The sequence below is a fragment of the Acytostelium subglobosum genome, assembly GCF_000787575.1.
Source record: "Acytostelium subglobosum LB1 DNA, scaffold: scaffold19, whole genome shotgun sequence".
Classification (NCBI taxonomy): Eukaryota; Evosea; class Eumycetozoa; order Acytosteliales; family Acytosteliaceae; genus Acytostelium; species Acytostelium subglobosum.
This window is the reverse complement of record NW_012236514.1, coordinates 181,767-202,467: the sequence shown is the minus strand read 5'-3', so window position 1 is coordinate 202,467 and position 20,701 is coordinate 181,767. Positions and strand designations below refer to the sequence as shown.

The following is a 20,701-nucleotide window of genomic DNA, read 5'->3' as shown; positions in this document are numbered from 1 at the left end:
CATGACCTTTGCAAGGACTTTACAAAGCCTAACTACCAATCTTATGAGGATCAATCATATTCAAAATCACTATCACAATCACAACACATCATACAGATAGATAATACAACATAGATAGATATGGATTCAACTAAACTTTATAGAATCAATGATGAGATTGTTGAAGATAACAATTGTTCAGAGTCTGTCAACTGCTTATCATGGAAGAAGGAGGCATTAAAGTTGGCCATTGATCAAAAGGTGTTTGATGATGAACCCTTGGCACTCATCTACAACTTGGATCACTTTAGACAGTTGGCCAAAGAATCGAATGACAACTTCCAAGGTATCCAAACAATGGCTGTCAAGTCAAATCCTGTTTTGGTATGTTATGATTGCTAGAGTGATTGATTGAGTGATTGATCATACACTGATACCAAGTTCCATCAAACATTATAATAGAGTCTTTTGAAGGAGGCCATCAAAGCTGGACTTGGTGCAGAGGTGGCATCATTTGGTGAACTTAGAATTGCAGAATTGGCTGGATTCCCTGTTGAGGTATGTTTGATGGAGTGATGATTGATTGAGTGATTAAGTAATTGAATGACTGACATGATCGTGATGGACACTCCAGAAAATCATCTATGATTCACCAATCAAGACAAGGAAAGAGTTGGAGTATGCCCTTAGACTTGGTGTCAAGTTGAACGTTGATAACTTGCAAGAGTTGGACAAAGTAGTCGAGATTGTCAATGTAAGATTGATTGATTTATTGGATGTATGGCCGTTACTTACTCACTCACACATTGGAATAGACTCTACCAGAGGACATCAAACAAAGAGTTAGTTGTGGTATCCGTATCAATCCACAGGTTGAGGCAGGCAAGTATGCAGACTTGAGCACTGGTGTACCCACTTCAAAGTTTGGCATTGGAATGGAGTATCGTGATGAGATCATCCAGGCCTACAAGAATCACAAGTGGATCACCGGAGTACATCTCCATGTTGGCTCACAAGGATTCGAGATGGATCAGACCAGCAATGGAATTCTCAAAGTCTACGAGTTTGTCAACGAGATCAATCAGATCACAAACAAACAGATCAAGTTCTTCAACATCGGTGGAGGGTATGTTTGATTAATATCATTGATTGATTGATCACTCACTAACAATCACTCACTGGAACTATTCCAATCACTCAATCACCGATTGAACAGACTATCGGTGAACTTTAACACAGAGGTGGACACACCAACATTCACTCAGTACGCCAATCACTTGAGACAGAAGATTCCAGGATTGTTCAATGGTGACTTTGTGCTGATCACAGAGTTTGGAAGAGGATACTTTGCCAAGTGTGGATATGTGGTCAGCAAGGTGGAGTATACCAAGCGATCAGGTGGTCGTGATATTGGAGTGGTGCACGCTGGTGCCAACATGTTCATCAGAACAGTCTACCAATTCCCATTATGGAAGCTCAGAGTATCAGTGTTTGACGAGCGTGGTGACTTCAAGGATGGCAAGGACAACAGCTCCATCTATGATCTTGCCGGTCCCTGTTGCTTTGCAGCTGATCTCCTTGTCAAGGAGGTGAGTGTCAGTCAGTCCACCTTTGATACATCGTACTTGTACTAACATCAATCAATCAATCATAAATAGAGGAAACTACCCCATATTGTACCAAATGATTATGTGGTCGTTCATGATACTGGAGCATATATGTACAGCTCGTACTCACATTACAACCTCCGTCTTGCACCACCCATCTACGCTGTGGAGCAATCAGAGAATGGAACATACCAATTCAGTCAGATCAAGTCCTCCGAGACCATTGAGGACAAGATCAAATTCTTCTCATAATAGGCCAATGTCATGCATGACATAGGCGAGACACCTCAATACATGGACTCATCATTCGAGAACTTTGGATTGCTAATGAAGTGATTGATTGAATCATTCAAACATTACTATTTAATTGATGATTGATTGATTGATTGAGTTGGACATGATCACTAATTCTCATTGGGACGCGAATGTACCCAAAACTTGGAAATAAGTCTATTGTACAAGCTATCATTTGATGTGGTGTTGTCTTGTTCTTGTGTTTTGTGATGATCATTTTGTCCAACAACAACAACATCGCCATGACCATGACCATGATCATGTCCATGGTCCAAGTCATGATCATCATGAGATTTGACTCGTACAAAGTACAACCAAACTGTTTGGTTTGTTGGTGTTGATGGTGGCTCTTTATGATTGATCGAGACCAGTATGAAAGTTTCATGATAGATTGTGCCAACTGTTAAGTTTCTAACATTGCCGTGATCAGCCTTGTGTTCCATATCTATACTGATCAATGATGGATGCTCAATCATATTTAACAATAATTGAAGTGGACTTATGATGGCCTCTAAGTATCTCACCTTCCACTTGCGAATAGTATGATTACATCTCACTGCCGTCACCGTACCAAAGTCACGTAGTTGACTAGATAATATATCCACATTGGGCATTCCATTATGGTATTGTCCATATGTGTTTAGACTATGAACTCGAGTATTGGATAACATTGAAAATGTTTGTTGGACGATCGTATGTGTGGAATCGGACATGTCAATCTCCAACATATCCAACTTCCCGGCTTTGAAGTTGAGTGGTGCAATGACACCTCGCATCACATTTGAATTGATTATGAGATGTCCAAGAAGAGGCATTGATGAGGCCACCAACTCAATGATTGCCGGGTATGTACATGTATGATTCATCAACACTTGAAGTGATGTTAGTTTTGCGCTGAGAGACTTTAGCAAAGCGTGCAGTGGCACGACTTCACTTTGGAGCACATATTGATGTAGGATTAATGCTTGTAGACAACCTGATGTGAGCCCAACATTGTCACGACCCATGCACTCAATCATTTCTGTGCTGATCGACTTGGATAAAGTGAGTGATATTGTTCGCGACATGATTGATGGGATCGACAGTATCAAGTTCGTCGTATAATACGACGACAAAGTTGATTGAATGCAGAACTTCAATGATGGTGCCGACGTGCTGATGTGTGAATCGAGATCAATTAGCATATCAACTTGAAAATGGGACGACACAGTGAATATCAGTCTGCTGAGATTGCTGAGGTTGGCAGGCATGTATAGATGGTAAAACTTTGAGAGGTTCAGCTCACAGCCCACAGGTAGCTGATCGATCAGTGAGTCCATCATCACAGCGTCCTGGGCCACGAGTGGGTGGTAGGTCTGGACCAGGCTCTTTGACACTATAGTGAGTGATTGTAATCTTTGACCAACTCGATATAGGTAGTACTTCCAATCATGTATCGATTGCTCACTTGTTGGTGTGAGTATGTTCTCAGGCTGCCAGTACATGAATGCATTGACTGCATGTTTGAATGGACATAGTTTGTTCTCCAAATGATTGATCAATGATGTTGTTGTTGTGCTGTCTGCTGATGATGGGCCACGATCAAACCTGAATTGGAATACATCAGATACATACTCCAACCAACTATTACAAACCAATGCTAATCTTAATCTCCAAGACAAAGGCATCACATCATCCATGAACACCATCGTCACAATCCTTTTCTGGATTCTCCAAGGTAATTCCACAATTCTTATTTGTTCATCCATCTTACTTTTAAAAATGAATTAATTATTTGATGATTAATTGATTTGATTGATTGATTATTTGATTGTTCAATCATATTGAGTTAGTGCCCAGGGTAAGTTTGATTAAGGCTTCTAAAATGGGGGATGGAGGAATAAAGGCCCGGGCCTTTATTTTGATCATTTTTGAAGGTGTGTGGATCAAAACATTAATTCAAAAAAAACAAATCAAAAACTTTGTTGATGGTGGATTCGTGTGTGTGTGAGTGGGAGAGCGAGCTCATGTGAATGACTTGAAGTGATCCGCGTGTCCCATAGCGTATCCTATCCCGACCCACACATGTAGGTATCACGTATCATATATATGTCAATCAATCAATCGATCAATCGATACAGCTCAATCAATCTGGGTCTAACACATCCAATCAATCAATCAGAAGATCACAGATCACACAAACATGCAGATCTTTGTCAAGACTCTTACAGGAAAGACCATCACCCTCGAGGTCGAGGGCTCTGACACCATCGAGAATGTCAAGGCCAAGATCCAAGACAAGGAGGGAATCCCCCCCGATCAACAGCGTCTCATCTTCGCTGGCAAGCAGTTGGAGGATGGTCGCACCTTGTCCGACTACAACATCCAGAAGGAGTCCACCCTCCATCTGGTTCTCAGACTCCGTGGAGGTATTGAGCCATCGCTCCTTCTCTTGGCCAGAAAGTACAAGTGTGATAAGATGATCTGCAGAAAGTAAGCATCCGTCATTCGATCACATTCATTCATTCATCCAGTTGATCAACAGGCGACAGCGCGATAACGATTGGCATTGATCAATGTGACATGACACGCGACACATCATCCAGTCTCGACTCTGCGATAACAACAGGTTTGACAAATGATCATACATGATGGCTGACACAACATATATCATCTCTTTACTCAATCAATCAAATGAATAGGTGTTACGCTCGTCTCCACCCACGTGCCGTCAACTGCCGTAAGAAGAAGTGTGGTCACTCCAACAACTTGAGACCAAAGAAGAAGCTCCTTAAGTAATAAACTAAAGGCGATCTCCTCAGGGTGTCGGTGATCTTGTTGCATGTTCTAGGTAAACCAAACCAAACAAACCTCCCTCATAGTCCCTTCCCCGGACTTGTCTAGACCACTCTATCTCAATCATTCGCGTCATCATCATCACTCAACCCAACATCACATCATATCAATCAATCAACCATGTATTACTTCAAATCAATCTTTAGTTATTGCGTATGAATGTACAGCTTGTGGCATCGATACGGCCTATTTGGAAGCGATCGGGAGACTTCCAGGTGGTGAGGTCAGGCAGGAAGAGTGATCGGAAGGCAACTGTTTGAAGTTGTTCGCCAAAGGTGTCGATGCTGGAGAGTACGAGGGACATGGTCTTTGAGATCTGTGCGGCCAGGTCTTGGAAACAGTGATCGTCCACCTCGTCGTCAGTGACGGACAGCTCGTCAGAGAAGGCCAGTTTGAGTGTGTTGACTGATCGCGTACCCTGGAGCGCGGTGATCAGTGGCCGGAACTGGATCCAATTGAACCCGCTCCATTTGAGTCGCGTGATGGTGGCCGACACCATTATCAGCTGCACAATGCTGCCAAACAAGTGGAGGTCGGTGTTCTTGGTGGTGGACGACATGCCCACGTTAAGTGAGCACAGGCCAGCGTGGTCGCGGTTCATCTTGGCGAACTCGTCCAATGTGGCGTGGTTGACGTCGCGCAACACCAGCTTGCGAAGGGCCGCGTTGAACTTGACCATGAACAGCGGGTGTAGCGAGAGAGTGGAGATGCGCGTGTTGTTGGGCAGCAACTTCATGATGTGCTCGCCGGCGGGGAAGGCGAGGTAGAGGCGCTCGAGTGTGTTGTTCTGGCGAAGGAATGTGGCCAACGCAGCGTTGAACTGTGTAGCCGAAGTGTTGACGAGCGAGTCGAACCGCAGACTAGTCAGACAGCGAAGTTTGGAGAGACCAGAAAAGAACGCGTCTGGACGCTCAATGATCACGCCGGACAGTCGAAGCGCAGCCAGCCCGGATGTGGGGTGCTGCAAGGGCTGGCAGGAGAGGATGGCACGCGAGAACGCCGTGTCTGGTGGTGTGATGGTGAGCGTGGGCTTGAAGCTCGAGCCGGCAAAGTGGAAGTGCAGACTACGCATCGACGTTGTCTTGCTCTCGAGATAGGCGGCGAGTGCGGCGAATGAGTGTTGGCTGCTGTCGGTCGTGCCGCCAAAGCCAAAGATCGAGACGTTGAGGCCGAGCGAGGTGATCGCTGGGAAGTCCGCCAGTCTGTCAAATGGGAAGTTGTGGAATGCTCGCAATGTCAGTGTATCCATGTTGCGGTGTGCGCCCTGCGCGACCAGTAGACGCAGGATCTGATCGGTGGCCTCATTGTTGACGCGAGGGAAGTTGAGTGCGATGTCCAAGGTGTGTAGTGCGCCAAAGATGTTCCAGTCTCCGGGTGGCCGGTGTGGTGGCGGGGGACACGCTTCCAGCTGCTCGCCAAAGGTGCTGGTGAATGATCGGCCTGTGCAGTTGAAGCGTGTGATATGTGAGAGTGGCGAGCTAGTAGAGGAGAGCAACGGTAGCAGCTTGCCACTGGTGATCATCTCACAAGATGCTCTGTTGTTTAAGTTTGACGCAATATATGATTGAAACCTGCGGCACACCAACGTCGTAGCCAACTTCCACTTCAATGACAAATGTGGATCATTCCAACAAAGTGTCAACACTCTAAGCTGAACGTACATTGGTAGTGCTGGAGTTGACATGTCTTATTTAAATATGATGATAATTATATAATGTTATGTGTAATGTGTGATCAAGTGATTGATTGATTGATTGATTGAATGATTGAATGATCAGAGTTGACTGACCTTCAGTGGCCTTCATTCATACCATCAAGCCAAGTCCCCTATGATTGTTACACCTCTGTATCACTTTGTAATAAAGTTGAAGTTGAACTTGAACATTACTTTATCAACTTTTTAAATGGAACGACGAGAGTCCCATGCCTAGGCCAATACGAGGTGAGGTCACGAACACTTGATAAACTTATTATTATTACACCATCACTATTTTGGGACTTGTTTCGATTCAATTTCCGCCGAGTGCAGACATTCGCAAAAGTGTAGTGTGATCTCTGATCAACGAATCTTCGCTCACTACATCGCTGTCTCATCACACTCCATCAACTAATCAATCAACCAACCATTGCATTAGTTATTATCTGTATATATATAATAATATTATTACATTTGATCAAACAATCATATCATATGATAACGGTTAAGGAATCTACAACAATCGAATCGAAGAACATTCGAGTTGTCATTCATTCAGATCTGATCAAATAAATAAACGATCAATCAACTTTTGGGTGATTGAGAAGGTTTGTTGATGTGATCGTGGAATACGCCTGCAGTGTCAAGTGTCTATTCTCGTCAGTTTCTTTGGAGCGCCGAGCACTGGCTGAGAACCAAAACCATGGAGGCCTCCCCATCCATCGTGGTGCATCAGGTGACTTTTGACAGGACATATGATTTGATTGGCTCACCATTCTTGGATAATAAAGCCCAAGAAGGCCTAAAACACAAACCAAAATTGGATATTTAAATTCGTGTGTGCGAATGATTGTTTTTGATTCACTTCCCTCAAAAGTCGAGGTTGCTGACCTCACGTCTGTCTCTGCCTGGAAATGAGTCCTCTCCTCCTCTCCCAAGCCGAGCAGCCCTACCACCAAGCCCCATCCTATCGTTGTTGTCAATCACAACAATACTCTTAATGAGGGCTTTTAATTGTCAAGCATGCTTGACCATCTTGTTATGATACCAACTCTTCATTCATTCACCAAACATACAAACAAACAAATAAGTTAACTTATAATTATACATAATATATATACATAATAATAATGAAGGATATTCTTGTCGCATACCTCCTGTGGTTCTTCTTGGGCGTCTTTGGAGTCCACAGATTCTATTTGAACAGACCATGCTCTGGTGTTCTCTACTTGTTCACCCTCGGTGTCTTTGGCATTGGTTGGTTGGTCGATATCTGTCTCATCCCAGGTAAGTCTCGCAATGATGACCTCACATCACATTACATCAAATCCTCAACAACCTTCTAACTAATGATCAATCAATCAATTCAAACTCAAATAGGAATGGTCGAGCATGAGAACGAGCACTGCCACGCTCACACCAACACTGTTGTTGTCGTTGGTCAGCAGCCAGCCGGTATTGTTGCCCAGCCATACCAGGCCCAGCCAATGTACCAAGCCCAGCCATACCCAGGTCAGCCAATCTACGCTCAGCCACAGGCCGGTCTCTACCCAGTCCCAGGCGAGTACGTCCAGCCATACCAGCCATCCGGCCCACAGTAAACTTCCCCTTCTGCGTATCAATCCAGCAACATCTATCTCTTTGACTGGACACCAACCAACACAGTAGCCCACCAAGCTAAGGAGTGATGGGTCATAACAAATCAATTTACCTATCTATCTTATCTCTATTCACAATACACGTCGTGTATACAATGTATACCTCTTTATCTCACATGTCTCCTCGTTGATTCATCCATCCACTTACACAAGTCATCGATGACTTAGAATAGACTGGATATCTTGCTCGTGAACCATGTTCGTACTTTGTTAATACCAACAACAACTCTGAATGAGTTAATGTGAGTTAGTAATCTATCCAAATCAATCAATCAATCAATCTCTAAGTATACATACTGTTCTTTGATCACTCGGAATACATCAAAGACATAGTTGCTGATTGAGTAGGGTATAATAGTTCCACTGTGTGGCTGCGGATGGATGGAGGTCTCCAACAGTTGGTTGAACTTGAGCTCAGTGATCTCATTGTTCTTCTTTTCGAGGGTGTCCTCCAGCAGTCTGATCCTGTTCTTTAACTTCTGAGCCTCACATTCATTGTCCAAATGATGTTGCAATGATGTATGGTTTCCAAAGTAGTAACAACCACTGTCTTTGTTGGGACAGGCACACTTCTCCAATGTTTGTCTACGTGTCACTGTCATCTCCTCTTCATGTGGCGTCTCCTTTGGGACAGGTACCTCTGGGAATGACTCATATGAAGACTCTTCTGATGACGACGAGGATGAGGATGAAGAATTCATAGACTCTGAGGTAGACTTTGGTACAGGACTCGATGGTAATGATTGTTGTCCAACCACAAACTTGGCATTGTCAAGGTCCAAAGACAGGGGATGGACATTGATGTCGGAGGATGAAGTAGAGTGGAAGCTTTGTGTTGATAATGGGGAGGGTATCGATTGGAAGGACATTGATTCGTTCTCCTCATCCATGTCAACCTCCTTCTCCACATCATCACTGTCGGCGTCGTACTGATCATCGTCCAGGTCACTCATTATATGGCAGTCATTGTCATCAAACTCGGCAGGTGGAGCACGAGTGTATGTGGCCGGGTTATATTTGCACATTGCTTCATGAGCTTGTTTGTTTCCATAGTTCACCAACATATTACATCCACCGTCTTGTCTAAGACTCAGATGACCATAGTCATCGTAATATACAGCGTATCTACAGTAACATAACAGTTCATCAAGTTCACCTTTAAATAATAATAGATTAAGTGAGTAACATGAATACAAAAGATTGATTGAATGTATAATGAATATTAATACCTTTGAGTTGGAAGTTGATATCTAGAGTCTTGATCACCATATTATCTACTGGACAGAAGGAAAGAGACTCGATGCAGTTTGAACAGAATGTATGTCCACACTCAACATTGGTAATGGGACATCCCATTAAACCTTGATGATTGGTACATATAAATCTCTCATCAGGTGGAATGAGGAATAAAGTATTGTCAACTTCGGCATTATTAGTATCCATTTATAATATATGTAGTTGTTGGAAGGAAAAGTAATAATAAATATAAGTAATAATAATATATTATCTATAACAATGAAGGTAGTTGAAGTTAGAGATAAGAGATGAACATACTACGCTCTAAGTAAGTAGGAGTATAATGGGAAATGAGATGGTTGGATGGATGAGTGGAAGATGGAACAAGGATGCTGGATAGAGGACCCACTCTCAGCACACAAATTGACACTGTGTTTGCTCCATCTAATCACATCTGAACACACACACAACACACTGACACACCCCTCTGTTGCCACCATCTTAAGAATGAGCATCAACACTCACTCAAACAATGAACAACAACAGTGTGGTAAACTTTGACTAACTGAGTGACTGCACTACTTATTGACTGGACTAGGGTCAAATGTGTTGCCACTGATCAGTGTGTTGTTGCCATCCTTGTTTTAAACTGAACCCTCTGCCGCTGCCACCTTTAATTACTTAAAGTTTAGCCACACTACATAAACATTAATTGACAGACTTGCCGACTGCTACAGAAAGACGTGAAAGGACCTTTCACACACTATCCATTCATTCAAAGCTTTATTTACGAGCCGTGGTGGATGGAGGTGGAGCATTAGTTGGAAGAGTTGGTGTTGCTACGGCAGTTGATGAAGGTAGAGTTGTAGTACAGAAATTACAAAGCTTTGTCTTGGTGTTGCAACAGTCCGAGCAATATACCATTTGGCATGCTGTACAATTATGCTGGAGAATGGATGGATTGGTGGATGGACAGGAGTGTTAGACGATTGGTTGGTTGATTGATTGCGTGTTTGTCCTAACTTACCTTCCTTGACCACATTCCAAACTCTTTGCTACATTTGTTACATTGCCTATTCAGATCCACTTGTCTGGATGTAGTAGTTGTAGTTGTCGTCGTTGTTGTAGTTGTTGTGGTCTGTTGTTTGAGGAAGGTCGGGCTGGTATTACTACTACTACCATTGCTTGAAGTCTTTGTTGCCAATGTTGATGTGGCTTGTTCTCGTTCTTGTTCGTTCGGTGCAACAACAATTACAGCCTTGTCGACAATTGCTGAAGATACTGTTGTTGTTGGTTGTGATAATGATGTAGATGATGTTGATGGTGATTCTGCCATTGATGATGAAGAAGATGAAGATGATGATAAAGAAGGGGATATAGGAGTAATGGGTAACATCAACTCCTTCTGTACAGATGCGTTGATAGGTGGATGATGCTTGTCTGCAATCGTATAGTAGTCGAGAAAGATTGAGTCGTCTTCCTTTGCAAATCGCTGAAGGAATGCCTTTCTAATGCGTGCGTTTGTCCTGCGTGACTCCTCCAACTCCAAGTTCAAACGAGTCACAAGTGTTGCGTTATAGTCCTTCTGTTGTTGTGTGTCCTTCTCCAGCATCTTGATCTCCTTGTTCAAGAATTGAATGTGCAGTCTATAACCAATGTTGGCGGAACGTGCCCTTTCCAGCATGTCCTCCACCTGCTCCACAGTCTTTGGCGTCGACGTCGTTGCCTTTTGATCGTTGTTATTGGACTTGGTCTTGGATGATGATGATGTAGCCTTTGCGGTGGCCTTGGCATTGGCCTCCTCAGTCTCCTTTTGTTGCTGGAGTTGTTGTTGAAGTTGCTTCTGCACTGCGGGTGGCGTCGACTTGCCTCTATCCCTACGTGTCTGTTTCAAAGGTGATGTCACAGGTTGGCTCGCAATGTATCCACTGTTGTTGTTGTTGTCTTGTGCCTGTTCATTCTTGTCGTCCATGACACCATGATTGTTGTTGTCAGCCTCAGCGGTAGCATCATACTCTTGCATGATCCTTGACAGATCGCTTAGGTCCAATGACTTGCGTTTGAGTATCGATGTGTTGCTACCAATGCTCTCGGTGAAGTTCTCATCACTGAGTATGAGTAGCTCCTGTGTGATCTTGGACAACTCCTTGCGAGAGTTGCGCAATGACTTCTTGGTGAACTGCAGCTGTGATGAGTTCTCATTCATGTTCTCCTCCATCTTCTTGTATCGCGTCATCAATGAGTTTGAATCGATCTGTAGTCGCTGCACCTGTTTGTTGAGACGCTGCAGCTCCTCGTCCTTCTCCTGCACCAGCTTGATCAGGTTCTTCTCGGACATTGTGTAGGTGGCATCGGTGAGCGAGATTGCGGTCACGCGCTTGCTCAATCGCTCACTTCCCAATTGATACTCCAGCTCGCCAATGCGCTCGTTGAGGCGTGCGATCGTCTCGTTGGACTTGGCGCACTCGGACACCAGCAACGACACTCGCTCTTCAATCTCCACTTCATTCCTGTTCATCAGACCGATGATGGCCAGACGCTCGCCCTCTGATTGCTTGAGCTCCTGCGTCATCGATTGCTGTGAGCTGCTCAGATCGTCGTATTTCTTGCTCGACTCGGACAGACTCTGGCGCAGACGGTCGATCTCCTTCTGATGATTGAGCGACTCGATCTCGGCGCTCGACAGCTGGCCCTTCATCTTGTCGACCGCGCGTTGACTGGCCTCCACGTCGACTGTGGCGCGGCTGTGTCGCTCCTTCCAGGACTTGGTCTTTAGTTTGGCGCGATCTGCGCGTGCCTTCTGCTCCTCGATCTGACTGAAGTAGTTCTCGCGCTCTTGCTTCATCTGGCGATGGGTGTTCTCCGACTCTTGCCGTGAGAACACATTGAGATCGCGCTCACGCCTCAGCTGCTCCTGCAGCGCTTCGACCTTTTGCTCCTGCAGCTGCACCTTCTCCATCCATGACTCGATCTCGGCGTCCTTGCGATGCATCACCACCGAGACGTCCTCGATCTGCTCCTTCCAATCCTCAATCTCCTGCGGACTGACCCATTGGTCCTTGATGTTGACCAGCTCGCGCTCCAGCGTGTTTTTTGTGATGCTCTCGTCGTGCTGACGCTTCTGCAGCTGATTGATCTGCTCGTGCAGTCGCTCGTTCTCCTCCTCCTTCTCCCTGATCTCGTTGTTGTACTTGTTGAGACGGCCAGTCATCAGCTCGATCTCAGCATCCTTGTGAGCCATCTCTGTGTTGTCCATTTGAATGCGTGATGACAGTTGCTTCAGCCTGTCCTTCAGCACGCTGCAGTAGTCCAGCACGGCCTCGCTCTGATCCTCCTGACTGTTAATCGGCAGTCCAACGACGCCAAGATCAGGCATGAAGTTTGTAAAGTTTGAATAGCTCTGTGATTTACTCTGTTGATGTTTCCTTCGTCTAGCTGATGCATCCTTTGATCTGATTGATTGAGTATGAGTATGATTGAGTTTGAATGAGTGAGCCCAGCTCTGTTCACACTTACCTTGTTCCCTGGATTGATGCATTGAACTTGGCGCTACTGGGCGTGGTGAGATTGTCAACGATGCCAAAGAGTAGTGAGTGATTGGGTGATGAGTCTGTTGATGTATTGCCATTGATACTCATGGGACTTGATGATACATGATTGTTATTGTTATTGTTCAAACCAGACAACATTCCACCCATTGATGAGAATGGTATCATATTATTATTATTATTGTTGTTGTTGTTTCCATTATTATTGAGTATCAATGTAGGAGGAGGTTGTAGTTGTTGTTGTTGTTGCTGTTGTTGTTGTTGTTGTTGTTGTTTCTGATTATTATTCATTGTATTGATGTGATCGCCACCGAGGGCGAACGACATCTTGTCTCGTTCCAACTCGCTACCCTTTGAAAGTGGCGAGTCGTTTGATAACATCTATTTGTGTCCTCTTTGACACTACTAAACAAAATATATATGTTATCTGTCTCTATCCTATATCTATCTTATATCTATATCTATATCTATGTCTATATCTAGAGATAACTTAAGTTGTAAACAAACCCAAGAGTGAATGAATGTGTGTGTGTGTGTGTGACTACTTGTAGAAGTATCTGTCTCTACCACACACTCTTTACAATTTCACTAATCTTCAAAGTCGGATTGTCCATGGACAAGAAAAGGCGCAAAAGTCAGTCAACATTGTTGTAATGGGAATTACAAATTTTAATTGATATAATATTAATGCTAATACACGAACAAATAATATTAATAATGTTGATATTACATAAGATAATTGATTGATTGTGAAGATCCCTATGATTCATTGAGGATGACTCATTCACTCAACAACACTCTAGGTTCATTCATTCGATTCGTTTGAGTCATCCATCAACACACTTTCTTTTGAAAAATCGACTACTGGTGCCTTTTCAATTCAAGTCATTTACTTCCTTGTTTCATCGTGTAACAAAGATAGATATATAATATAATATATACATTATATAGTATAGTAACATACATACATAGAATGGCAATGGACTCTGTTAGTGCTCAACTCACACCTTGGATCTATTACTGTATATATTGTGTATCATTCAATACATTGCTATTGGTGATGTGGATGTACAAGATGTTGAGGTCATTGAATGCTTGGTTATTCTGTATAATCTATGCTGGTATAAGCAATGGCAACAACAATAGTAACAAGCATAATATAACAATGGCCACGTCAGCGAGTGGCAGTGTTAGTGCCAAGCACATCTTTGATCATATACAGTCACGAGTGTCACAGTTGTCGGGATCATTGCCACGCCATCTCGCCATCATTCTGGAGCATGAAGCATCAAACAACATGGCATTGCTTCATAAGTTGGCCGACGTGTTGATGTGGTCTGTTATGGCTGGCATCTCGCGTATCACAATCATGGAGCGCACTGGCGAGTTGAAGAAGCAGTTGGACATCCTACAGCATACACTGGAGGGTCAGCACAAGAGGCTCACCGTTGACAACGACAACAACAACGACAACAACATCACATTCTCATTCAATTGGTTGAACAAGTCATCGAATGATCATCACAGCCATGACGCTGACCACGGTCATGCTACCGTTGCACCAATCACAAACCAACGCGTTCTCGACATTAGTGTTGTATCGGCGGACGATGGAAAGTTGGAGCTGGTCAATATTACAAAGAAGTATACAAAGGAGCGCAAGCTGGATGAGTCACTAGAGCTCAATGAGCATTACATTCAATCAAACCTGCCACGTCACATTGGAGGCGAGGGCAGTGAGCCCGAGATAGCAATGGACTTCACCGAACGCAACATCCTAAGTGGATTCCTACCCTGGCATGTCAAATTGACAGAGTTCATGTAAGTAACATACAATCATTCATTCGACCAATCATTCAATCACATACTAACTTTCATTCATTCAATCATTCCAATGATATTACAGCAAGGTTGATAACTTCAATCAAATGTATCTTGAGAAGTACTTACATGTATTGCAAACTTATGGACGAATCGAGAAGCGATGTGGAAAGTGAGGTGAAGTGATCAAGTCAATCAATCCAAAGGCAAGGCCATGCAGTCGCGCCAATGGCCATTCACAACGTGGAATACATTACTCCACACAATCGTACTCAAGTTGGCAATGTTCGGAAGGACCTAAACTAACACCGAAACGTCCGTCCTGATCACTGGCCCATCCATCCAATCACTCAAATCAACAATGCAAAGACAATGTAGGCCAAGTCCACCCCAACATTATCATAAATCTAGGTAGCTAGATTGATCAGAACATCGTCTTTTCTAATGGAAACAAGATTGGGCCGTTTCTGAGGCCTTTGATCAAAGTTTGTGTTTTTTTTTTTAGACTTTGGTTTGGATGGGAACACACGGGCACGCATATCTGTATCTAGATTCGATGTGAGTGTGGTGCATACACAACTGTTTCATTCATTCATTTTAGGGCCATCACGATGGGCAGCGTGGTGCTCCAACCAATCACCCGATTTGACAGGATGTCTTGATGGGTTGTGTGATTTGATTCATTCAAAGGAAACAATGTCAGAGTGTCGTGTTGTGTGTGGTGTGTTTGTGTTGGAAGGAGAAAGTTAGGAGGCGAGAGGTCACTCTACTTCTACTACTCCTATAACCAATACACTTACACTTACACATACACATAATCATACACATATACACACACACACACACTTGTGTAAGCAACTCTCTATCTCTATCTCTATCAATCTCTATATCTTTATCAATCTGACAAAGACAGTTGTACTTTAAAGTTACCGGACCCAAGACCAAGCATTCATTGACCCAACAACAACAACAACAACAGGTTAGTAGACAATGCAACACCTTCACGAATGTCTTGTCTTGACGCTTCAGGTCAAGTGATGTCAGGTCAACAAACCCCAGGGTCCACTGCTCATCACATTGCAACACCTAGTGTGTGAGATAAAGGGGGTGGGGTCAGAGGACCACGATCGTGGTCCGTGTGATCGATTACATAGATACACACACACCAACATACACTTTCACCATCTCATTCACACACTATCCAATCATGTTGTGTATGATTGATTGATTGAGCGTGAGTGAGCGAGTATGTTCTACCTAATATATGTGGTTATGGCTAAGCGGCCTCCATTGATATCAACAACATGGTGCCTGGACCATCCCATATTCCAACTCTACTCTCCATTCATTCATTCAATCAATCATTCATACATAATCTTACAATCATTCAAACATTCATTACAATATTAACAAACAAACAAACAATCCAACAATGTATTATAGGAGCAGTAATATACCATCACCTGTTAATAACAACAGCAATAATAAGAAGCCAATATTATCGGCAGGCTTACAATTTGGACCAAGGAACGTTATAATAGTCGGTGGTCCAAAGGACAAAACGAGCATATATAGCACAATGGCCACAACAATAGACTATAATAATAATAATAATTCAAAGAATAGCGTACCAAATGTATGATTGATTGATGGAATGAATCCAATCACAATCACTGCCACTTCCCTTCCACTTACTAACTCACACTCTATTACTCAACTTTAGATATCATTCAGCCCGCCCCCAGTCGACCAGGCGGCAGGTGGAATCATGCTCACAGAAGAAGAGCGTAGAGCGGAACTCAAACAACTACTTTCATCAACCATCCCATGTCTCATGATCGGCGTCGAAGAAGCCGAAACAGACATCACCAGCATATTCAACCTGGACGACCTCACCGAGAAGCGTTCATCATGCCAGCTACTCATCGGACTCTCAAAGGTATACCTTCTCTCAATCAATCCAATCCTATCAATCACACAAGTTGGCTAACACACTCATTTCCTCCCTCGACTGGAACTATTCCCGCCCCCGCCTCGGCCTCTCCCACTCAAACACAAACAAACAGATACTCAAGGAATACCCAAAGGGTATGGGATATATACCAAGACCACTACCATCAGCACTTAGTCAGTTGCCAAAGCTGAGGGAGTTTAGAGCACAGATGGACTTGTTGATCTGGGAGATCATCTCAAAGTTGTCCATTTTAAAGGAGTTTGTGCTGGCCTCCAACACTGACCTTCAAAAGTTGTTTGTCGTTGCGCTAAGTATACGCGACGCCAAGAACTGCTTCACACAGAACCAATGCGAGCACTATATCAGGGCTATGGACGAGGTGGACCCCAACCTCAATCGCAAACTCTTTGCCACGGCGCCCAAGCCTCAAAAGCCCGTGCTGTCCAAGGCGCCACGCGAGATCATGGACTCGACCAACACAATGGTCGACCACGCAATTCAGAGCAAATCAATCTCAAGCAGCGACAAGGTCAGCGTGTTCCGCGAGATGATCTCGCAACGCGCTTTCCAGATGAAGGAGGACCCCGTAGCATTCCGCAACGAGCTGCTCGAGAAGCGTCGCACGCGTCTCATCACCCAGAGCGACGACGGCGGAGCGTCGGGTCGCGATGGCGAGATGGGTGCTGGCGTGGGTAAACATCACGGTGGATCGAAGCGCAACTCGATTGGCAACGGCTCGCCGCTCATTCACTCTGGCTCGTACGACTCTCCAAAGTCGCCCGAGGCACTTCACAGTGGCGCTCGCACGCCTGTTGACAAGCTCAAGAGTCACTTCTTGACGCCGGGCAAGTCACGCTCATACTCGGACGCACAGATGGCTGTCGAACAGGCCATCCCCAACCCTTCAGTGGAGCGCGTCAATCGCTTCTACAAGCTGCATCACGCATCCTCGCCCTCGGCCTCCTCGGCCAACGTACCACTCTCAATGGTGCCACCCGTTCTCAATCTCAGCAGCGGCACGCTGGGCAGCAGCGAGCTGGATGTTGCCGGAGAGTGGGAGCGATACGACCCAAGCCATGCTGCACAGGCTGGTTGCGGCCACCTTCAAGAGGTACGTGGCTTCAAGACTGATGCTGGCCGTGCATCACTCTCACTTCTGGGCGACCTGGATCACTTCATGGTGAAGGATGCTCATAACGACGACATGTTCTTCCGTGAGGACTTCTTGCAGCGCAATCACATCAACTTCCTCGGCGTGAGCAAGACGGCTGACAAGACACCAGTGGCTATCTCGATCTGCCACTACCTGCTCGAGTCGGGCGACACCGAGCTGTTGTACATTATTCGAACGCAAGAGGGCGACGAGCGCCTGCGGTTCACGTTGGCGCGCACCAAGGACTGCTCGTCCAAGGACATGATCAAGATGCTCAAGAAGGCGCGTCCACAGTACCAGAACTTCAAGATCAAGGACGTGCGTGACGAGGCGCTAATGAACCACTTGCTCGACTTTGAGGCCAAGAACACCCTACAGTGCCGCTTCAAGTTTGGCGTGCTCTATTGTCGCGACGGCCAGACCGAGGAGAACGACCTATACGGCAACAACCACGACGACAGCAGCCGCGACTACAACGACTTCCTCGAGGTGCTGGGCGAACGCGTCCCACTCAAGGGCTGGACGGCGTATCGCGGCGGTCTAGACGTGCGCGAGGATCTCACTGGCACGCACTCTGTGTTTAGAAAGTGGCGCAACTATGAGATCATGTTCCATGTGGCCACGATGATTCCGCCCAAGCCCGACGACGTGCAGCAGGTGGACAGGAAGCGACATCTTGGCAACGACATTGTTATTATTATATTCAAGGAGGGCGATGCACCCATCAGTCCCGCCATCTTCAAGTCGAACTTTAATCACATCTTTGCCGTGGTCCAAGTGGACCGACAGCAATCCACCCATGGCGACACCTACTACCACCTCACCGTGGCGAGCAAAGATGAGATCACCTCATTCGGTCCACAATTCCCCAAGTACTACAGTTTCTCAAAAGAAGAGCTAAAGGATTTCCTGATGGCAAAGAGTAAGTTGATCAGATGTGATCCATCAGGTGGGATAGTTCCAATCATATATATTAACCACATTTAATCAATCAAAAAATTATAGTGATCAATGGAGAGAGATGGGTACTAAACTCACCAGTGTTCTCACATAAGATTGTTAGGTCCAGACGCGAGTTCTTGCAGTCCTACACCAATGACTACCTGGATAGTTAATGGAAACAAACAAACCAACTATCCATCCATCGAACCATCCAACCACACCCAACTAACCAACCATCCACATCCAATGTACAATCCATAAGTATCTCTTGTCTTTGTAATTGATAAATAAAGGGGTTATGGATACATTGTTTATTTATGTAAATATAATATATAAGTGTAATGTTCGATCGATCATTGATTACACTACACCTATCAGGATTCTACTGTGATTCCGGATGACATTGACGTGTTGGAGTGCTCAGTGCTCGGTGCACAGCAGTAACTGGATATGGTCTGGTTGTTGATGTTGTTGGCCTGGATCATGTATTCATGGAACACCCTGAGAATGTTCTCAGTCGTCTTGTTGGTGTTGAAGAACTCTGCAGTGTCTTGGACATCATCATTCGATGTAGATACTTTGGACATTGGAATTCCCATGTTGTTGAATTAGTTGTAGTAGTAATTAATTAAATTTGTTGAATTTGGGTGGATAGTTTGCTTGGTTGATTGATTGATTGATTGATTAGGTGATTGGACAATGTGTGATTGTAGTTATGTCCAACTGGTGGTGACAGGTGTAAGTTGAATGAATGATTGATTGATTGATTTTGGTTGTTAAGACGAATAATTCCAAAGTGAAGATGTAATTGTGTAAGTTTGGTGATGGATGATGGACGGTGATGGGTTCAGAGATGGGTTGGTACTGTGAAGATATAAACCGGATGGTGGTCGATTTAAAGTTGGTAGTAGATGGATTGTTTGTTTGTTTGTTTGTTTGTTTGTTTGTTTGATGGTAGTTATTTGAGGTGAAGGTGGATTTGGATGATTGATTGGATACTTATAATTTATAGACGACGTCGACCTTTACCCTTGCTATTGGTTGGTGGTTGATAGAGCGGTAAGATGTTCTTAAGAGAGGAGCACACATCCAGATTGATTGATGTATTACTGAGTGAGTTTAGTATGTCACTTGGTGAGTGTGTGTCTGTTTGAATGCCCAACAACAACCACTACTTGTCGACACACATGTATTTATAGCAACTGATTGGCGCCAAGTTGCCCTTCCAGGCGATGATGTTGACAATATCGTCTACCACATGTTGATATGAGTATATACACCCCTTTGATTGATTGGTATGAATACATACTTTCAAAAGAGAGTGAGAGAGATAGGTTTGATTAATTGTACAAGGTAGGGTATGTACATACTCTAACACATCAATCAGGTGAGAGAGTGTTGAAGAGATAAAGAGGACGGGGTTATGGGGTAGTGTGGTGAGGGGGAATAGTGATTGATCAGCTGATCACTCAAGGTGTGACGGGTGTATTCTACATCATCAACCTCACATGGCCAGCATGCATATGTTACCTGGTGTTATCAATCAATCAATCAATCAATAAACAAATCAAAAGAGAATGAATGAATGAGAGTTATAAATTAATAACTTATGCTCATTAACTTAATTACTCTGGCGGGTTAGATGCCTCATGATCACAATCACAACTACAACAACTACTTTAAATTAATTGGATGGATGATGATGGTAGTTGAGTTGTTTGGATAGTGGGGCAGCTGCCATGTACAACTTGTGTGTGATTGTATTATTATTATTATACATAAACACACACAGCCTCTTCATCTCCAACGACCCCACTATTGGCAGTCCTTAGGCATGCCCGCTTTTGGAAGTTGGAGGGCCAATGTGGTCGAGGGGAGATTGATTGGAGATGGGCGGGAGGTCCCATTATCGCGACCTTATCTGAATCTGATTGGTTGGTTGGTTGAGATTGAGTTACTCAACCTCCACCTTCACCTC

At 44.4% G+C, this 20,701-nt stretch overlaps 10 protein-coding genes across 10 annotated transcripts; 5 read left to right on the top strand and 5 right to left on the bottom strand.

Annotated features, from left to right (window-relative positions):
* Positions 1-120: 120 nt before the first annotated feature.
* On the top strand, positions 121-1,838 carry SAMD00019534_086760 (hypothetical protein; the record flags this gene model as incomplete). The annotated part of the gene is made up of 6 exons (XM_012896033.1): positions 121-363; positions 442-537; positions 614-733; positions 795-1,105; positions 1,196-1,568; positions 1,638-1,838. The coding sequence occupies 6 exons, from the start codon at positions 121-123 to the stop codon at positions 1,836-1,838; spliced, it is 1,344 nt and encodes a 447-aa protein (XP_012751487.1).
* Positions 1,839-4,062: 2,224 nt separating this feature from the next.
* On the top strand, positions 4,063-4,658 carry SAMD00019534_086750 (hypothetical protein; the record flags this gene model as incomplete). The annotated part of the gene is made up of 2 exons (XM_012896032.1): positions 4,063-4,352; positions 4,562-4,658. The coding sequence occupies 2 exons, from the start codon at positions 4,063-4,065 to the stop codon at positions 4,656-4,658; spliced, it is 387 nt and encodes a 128-aa protein (XP_012751486.1).
* Positions 4,659-4,857: 199 nt separating this feature from the next.
* SAMD00019534_086740 (hypothetical protein) lies at positions 4,858-6,237 on the bottom strand (the record flags this gene model as incomplete). The annotated part of the gene is made up of 1 exon (XM_012896031.1): positions 4,858-6,237. One exon carries the CDS (start codon positions 6,235-6,237, stop codon positions 4,858-4,860), a length of 1,380 nt encoding a protein of 459 aa, XP_012751485.1.
* A 1,304-nt stretch (positions 6,238-7,541) lies between these two features.
* Positions 7,542-8,012, top strand: SAMD00019534_086730 (hypothetical protein; the record flags this gene model as incomplete). Its single annotated transcript, XM_012896030.1, has 2 exons — positions 7,542-7,698; positions 7,792-8,012. 2 exons carry the CDS (start codon positions 7,542-7,544, stop codon positions 8,010-8,012), a joined length of 378 nt encoding a protein of 125 aa, XP_012751484.1.
* A 221-nt stretch (positions 8,013-8,233) lies between these two features.
* Positions 8,234-9,425, bottom strand: SAMD00019534_086720 (hypothetical protein; the record flags this gene model as incomplete). Its single annotated transcript, XM_012896029.1, has 3 exons — positions 8,234-8,297; positions 8,367-9,225; positions 9,299-9,425. 3 exons carry the CDS (start codon positions 9,423-9,425, stop codon positions 8,234-8,236), a joined length of 1,050 nt encoding a protein of 349 aa, XP_012751483.1.
* A 663-nt stretch (positions 9,426-10,088) lies between these two features.
* On the bottom strand, positions 10,089-13,234 carry SAMD00019534_086710 (hypothetical protein; the record flags this gene model as incomplete). The annotated part of the gene is made up of 3 exons (XM_012896028.1): positions 10,089-10,250; positions 10,333-12,757; positions 12,822-13,234. 3 exons carry the CDS (start codon positions 13,232-13,234, stop codon positions 10,089-10,091), a joined length of 3,000 nt encoding a protein of 999 aa, XP_012751482.1.
* Positions 13,235-13,913: 679 nt separating this feature from the next.
* Positions 13,914-14,850, top strand: SAMD00019534_086700 (hypothetical protein; the record flags this gene model as incomplete). Its single annotated transcript, XM_012896027.1, has 2 exons — positions 13,914-14,674; positions 14,760-14,850. The coding sequence occupies 2 exons, from the start codon at positions 13,914-13,916 to the stop codon at positions 14,848-14,850; spliced, it is 852 nt and encodes a 283-aa protein (XP_012751481.1).
* Positions 14,851-16,253: 1,403 nt separating this feature from the next.
* SAMD00019534_086690 (hypothetical protein) lies at positions 16,254-18,896 on the top strand (the record flags this gene model as incomplete). The annotated part of the gene is made up of 4 exons (XM_012896026.1): positions 16,254-16,310; positions 16,398-16,613; positions 16,741-18,703; positions 18,787-18,896. The coding sequence occupies 4 exons, from the start codon at positions 16,254-16,256 to the stop codon at positions 18,894-18,896; spliced, it is 2,346 nt and encodes a 781-aa protein (XP_012751480.1).
* A 201-nt stretch (positions 18,897-19,097) lies between these two features.
* SAMD00019534_086680 (hypothetical protein) lies at positions 19,098-19,310 on the bottom strand (the record flags this gene model as incomplete). The annotated part of the gene is made up of 1 exon (XM_012896025.1): positions 19,098-19,310. The coding sequence occupies one exon, from the start codon at positions 19,308-19,310 to the stop codon at positions 19,098-19,100; it is 213 nt and encodes a 70-aa protein (XP_012751479.1).
* Positions 19,311-19,410: 100 nt separating this feature from the next.
* On the bottom strand, positions 19,411-19,692 carry SAMD00019534_086670 (hypothetical protein; the record flags this gene model as incomplete). The annotated part of the gene is made up of 1 exon (XM_012896024.1): positions 19,411-19,692. A coding segment is annotated over one exon (282 nt), but the record flags the coding sequence as incomplete, so codon positions are not given.
* Between the last annotated feature and the right edge of the window lie 1,009 nt (positions 19,693-20,701).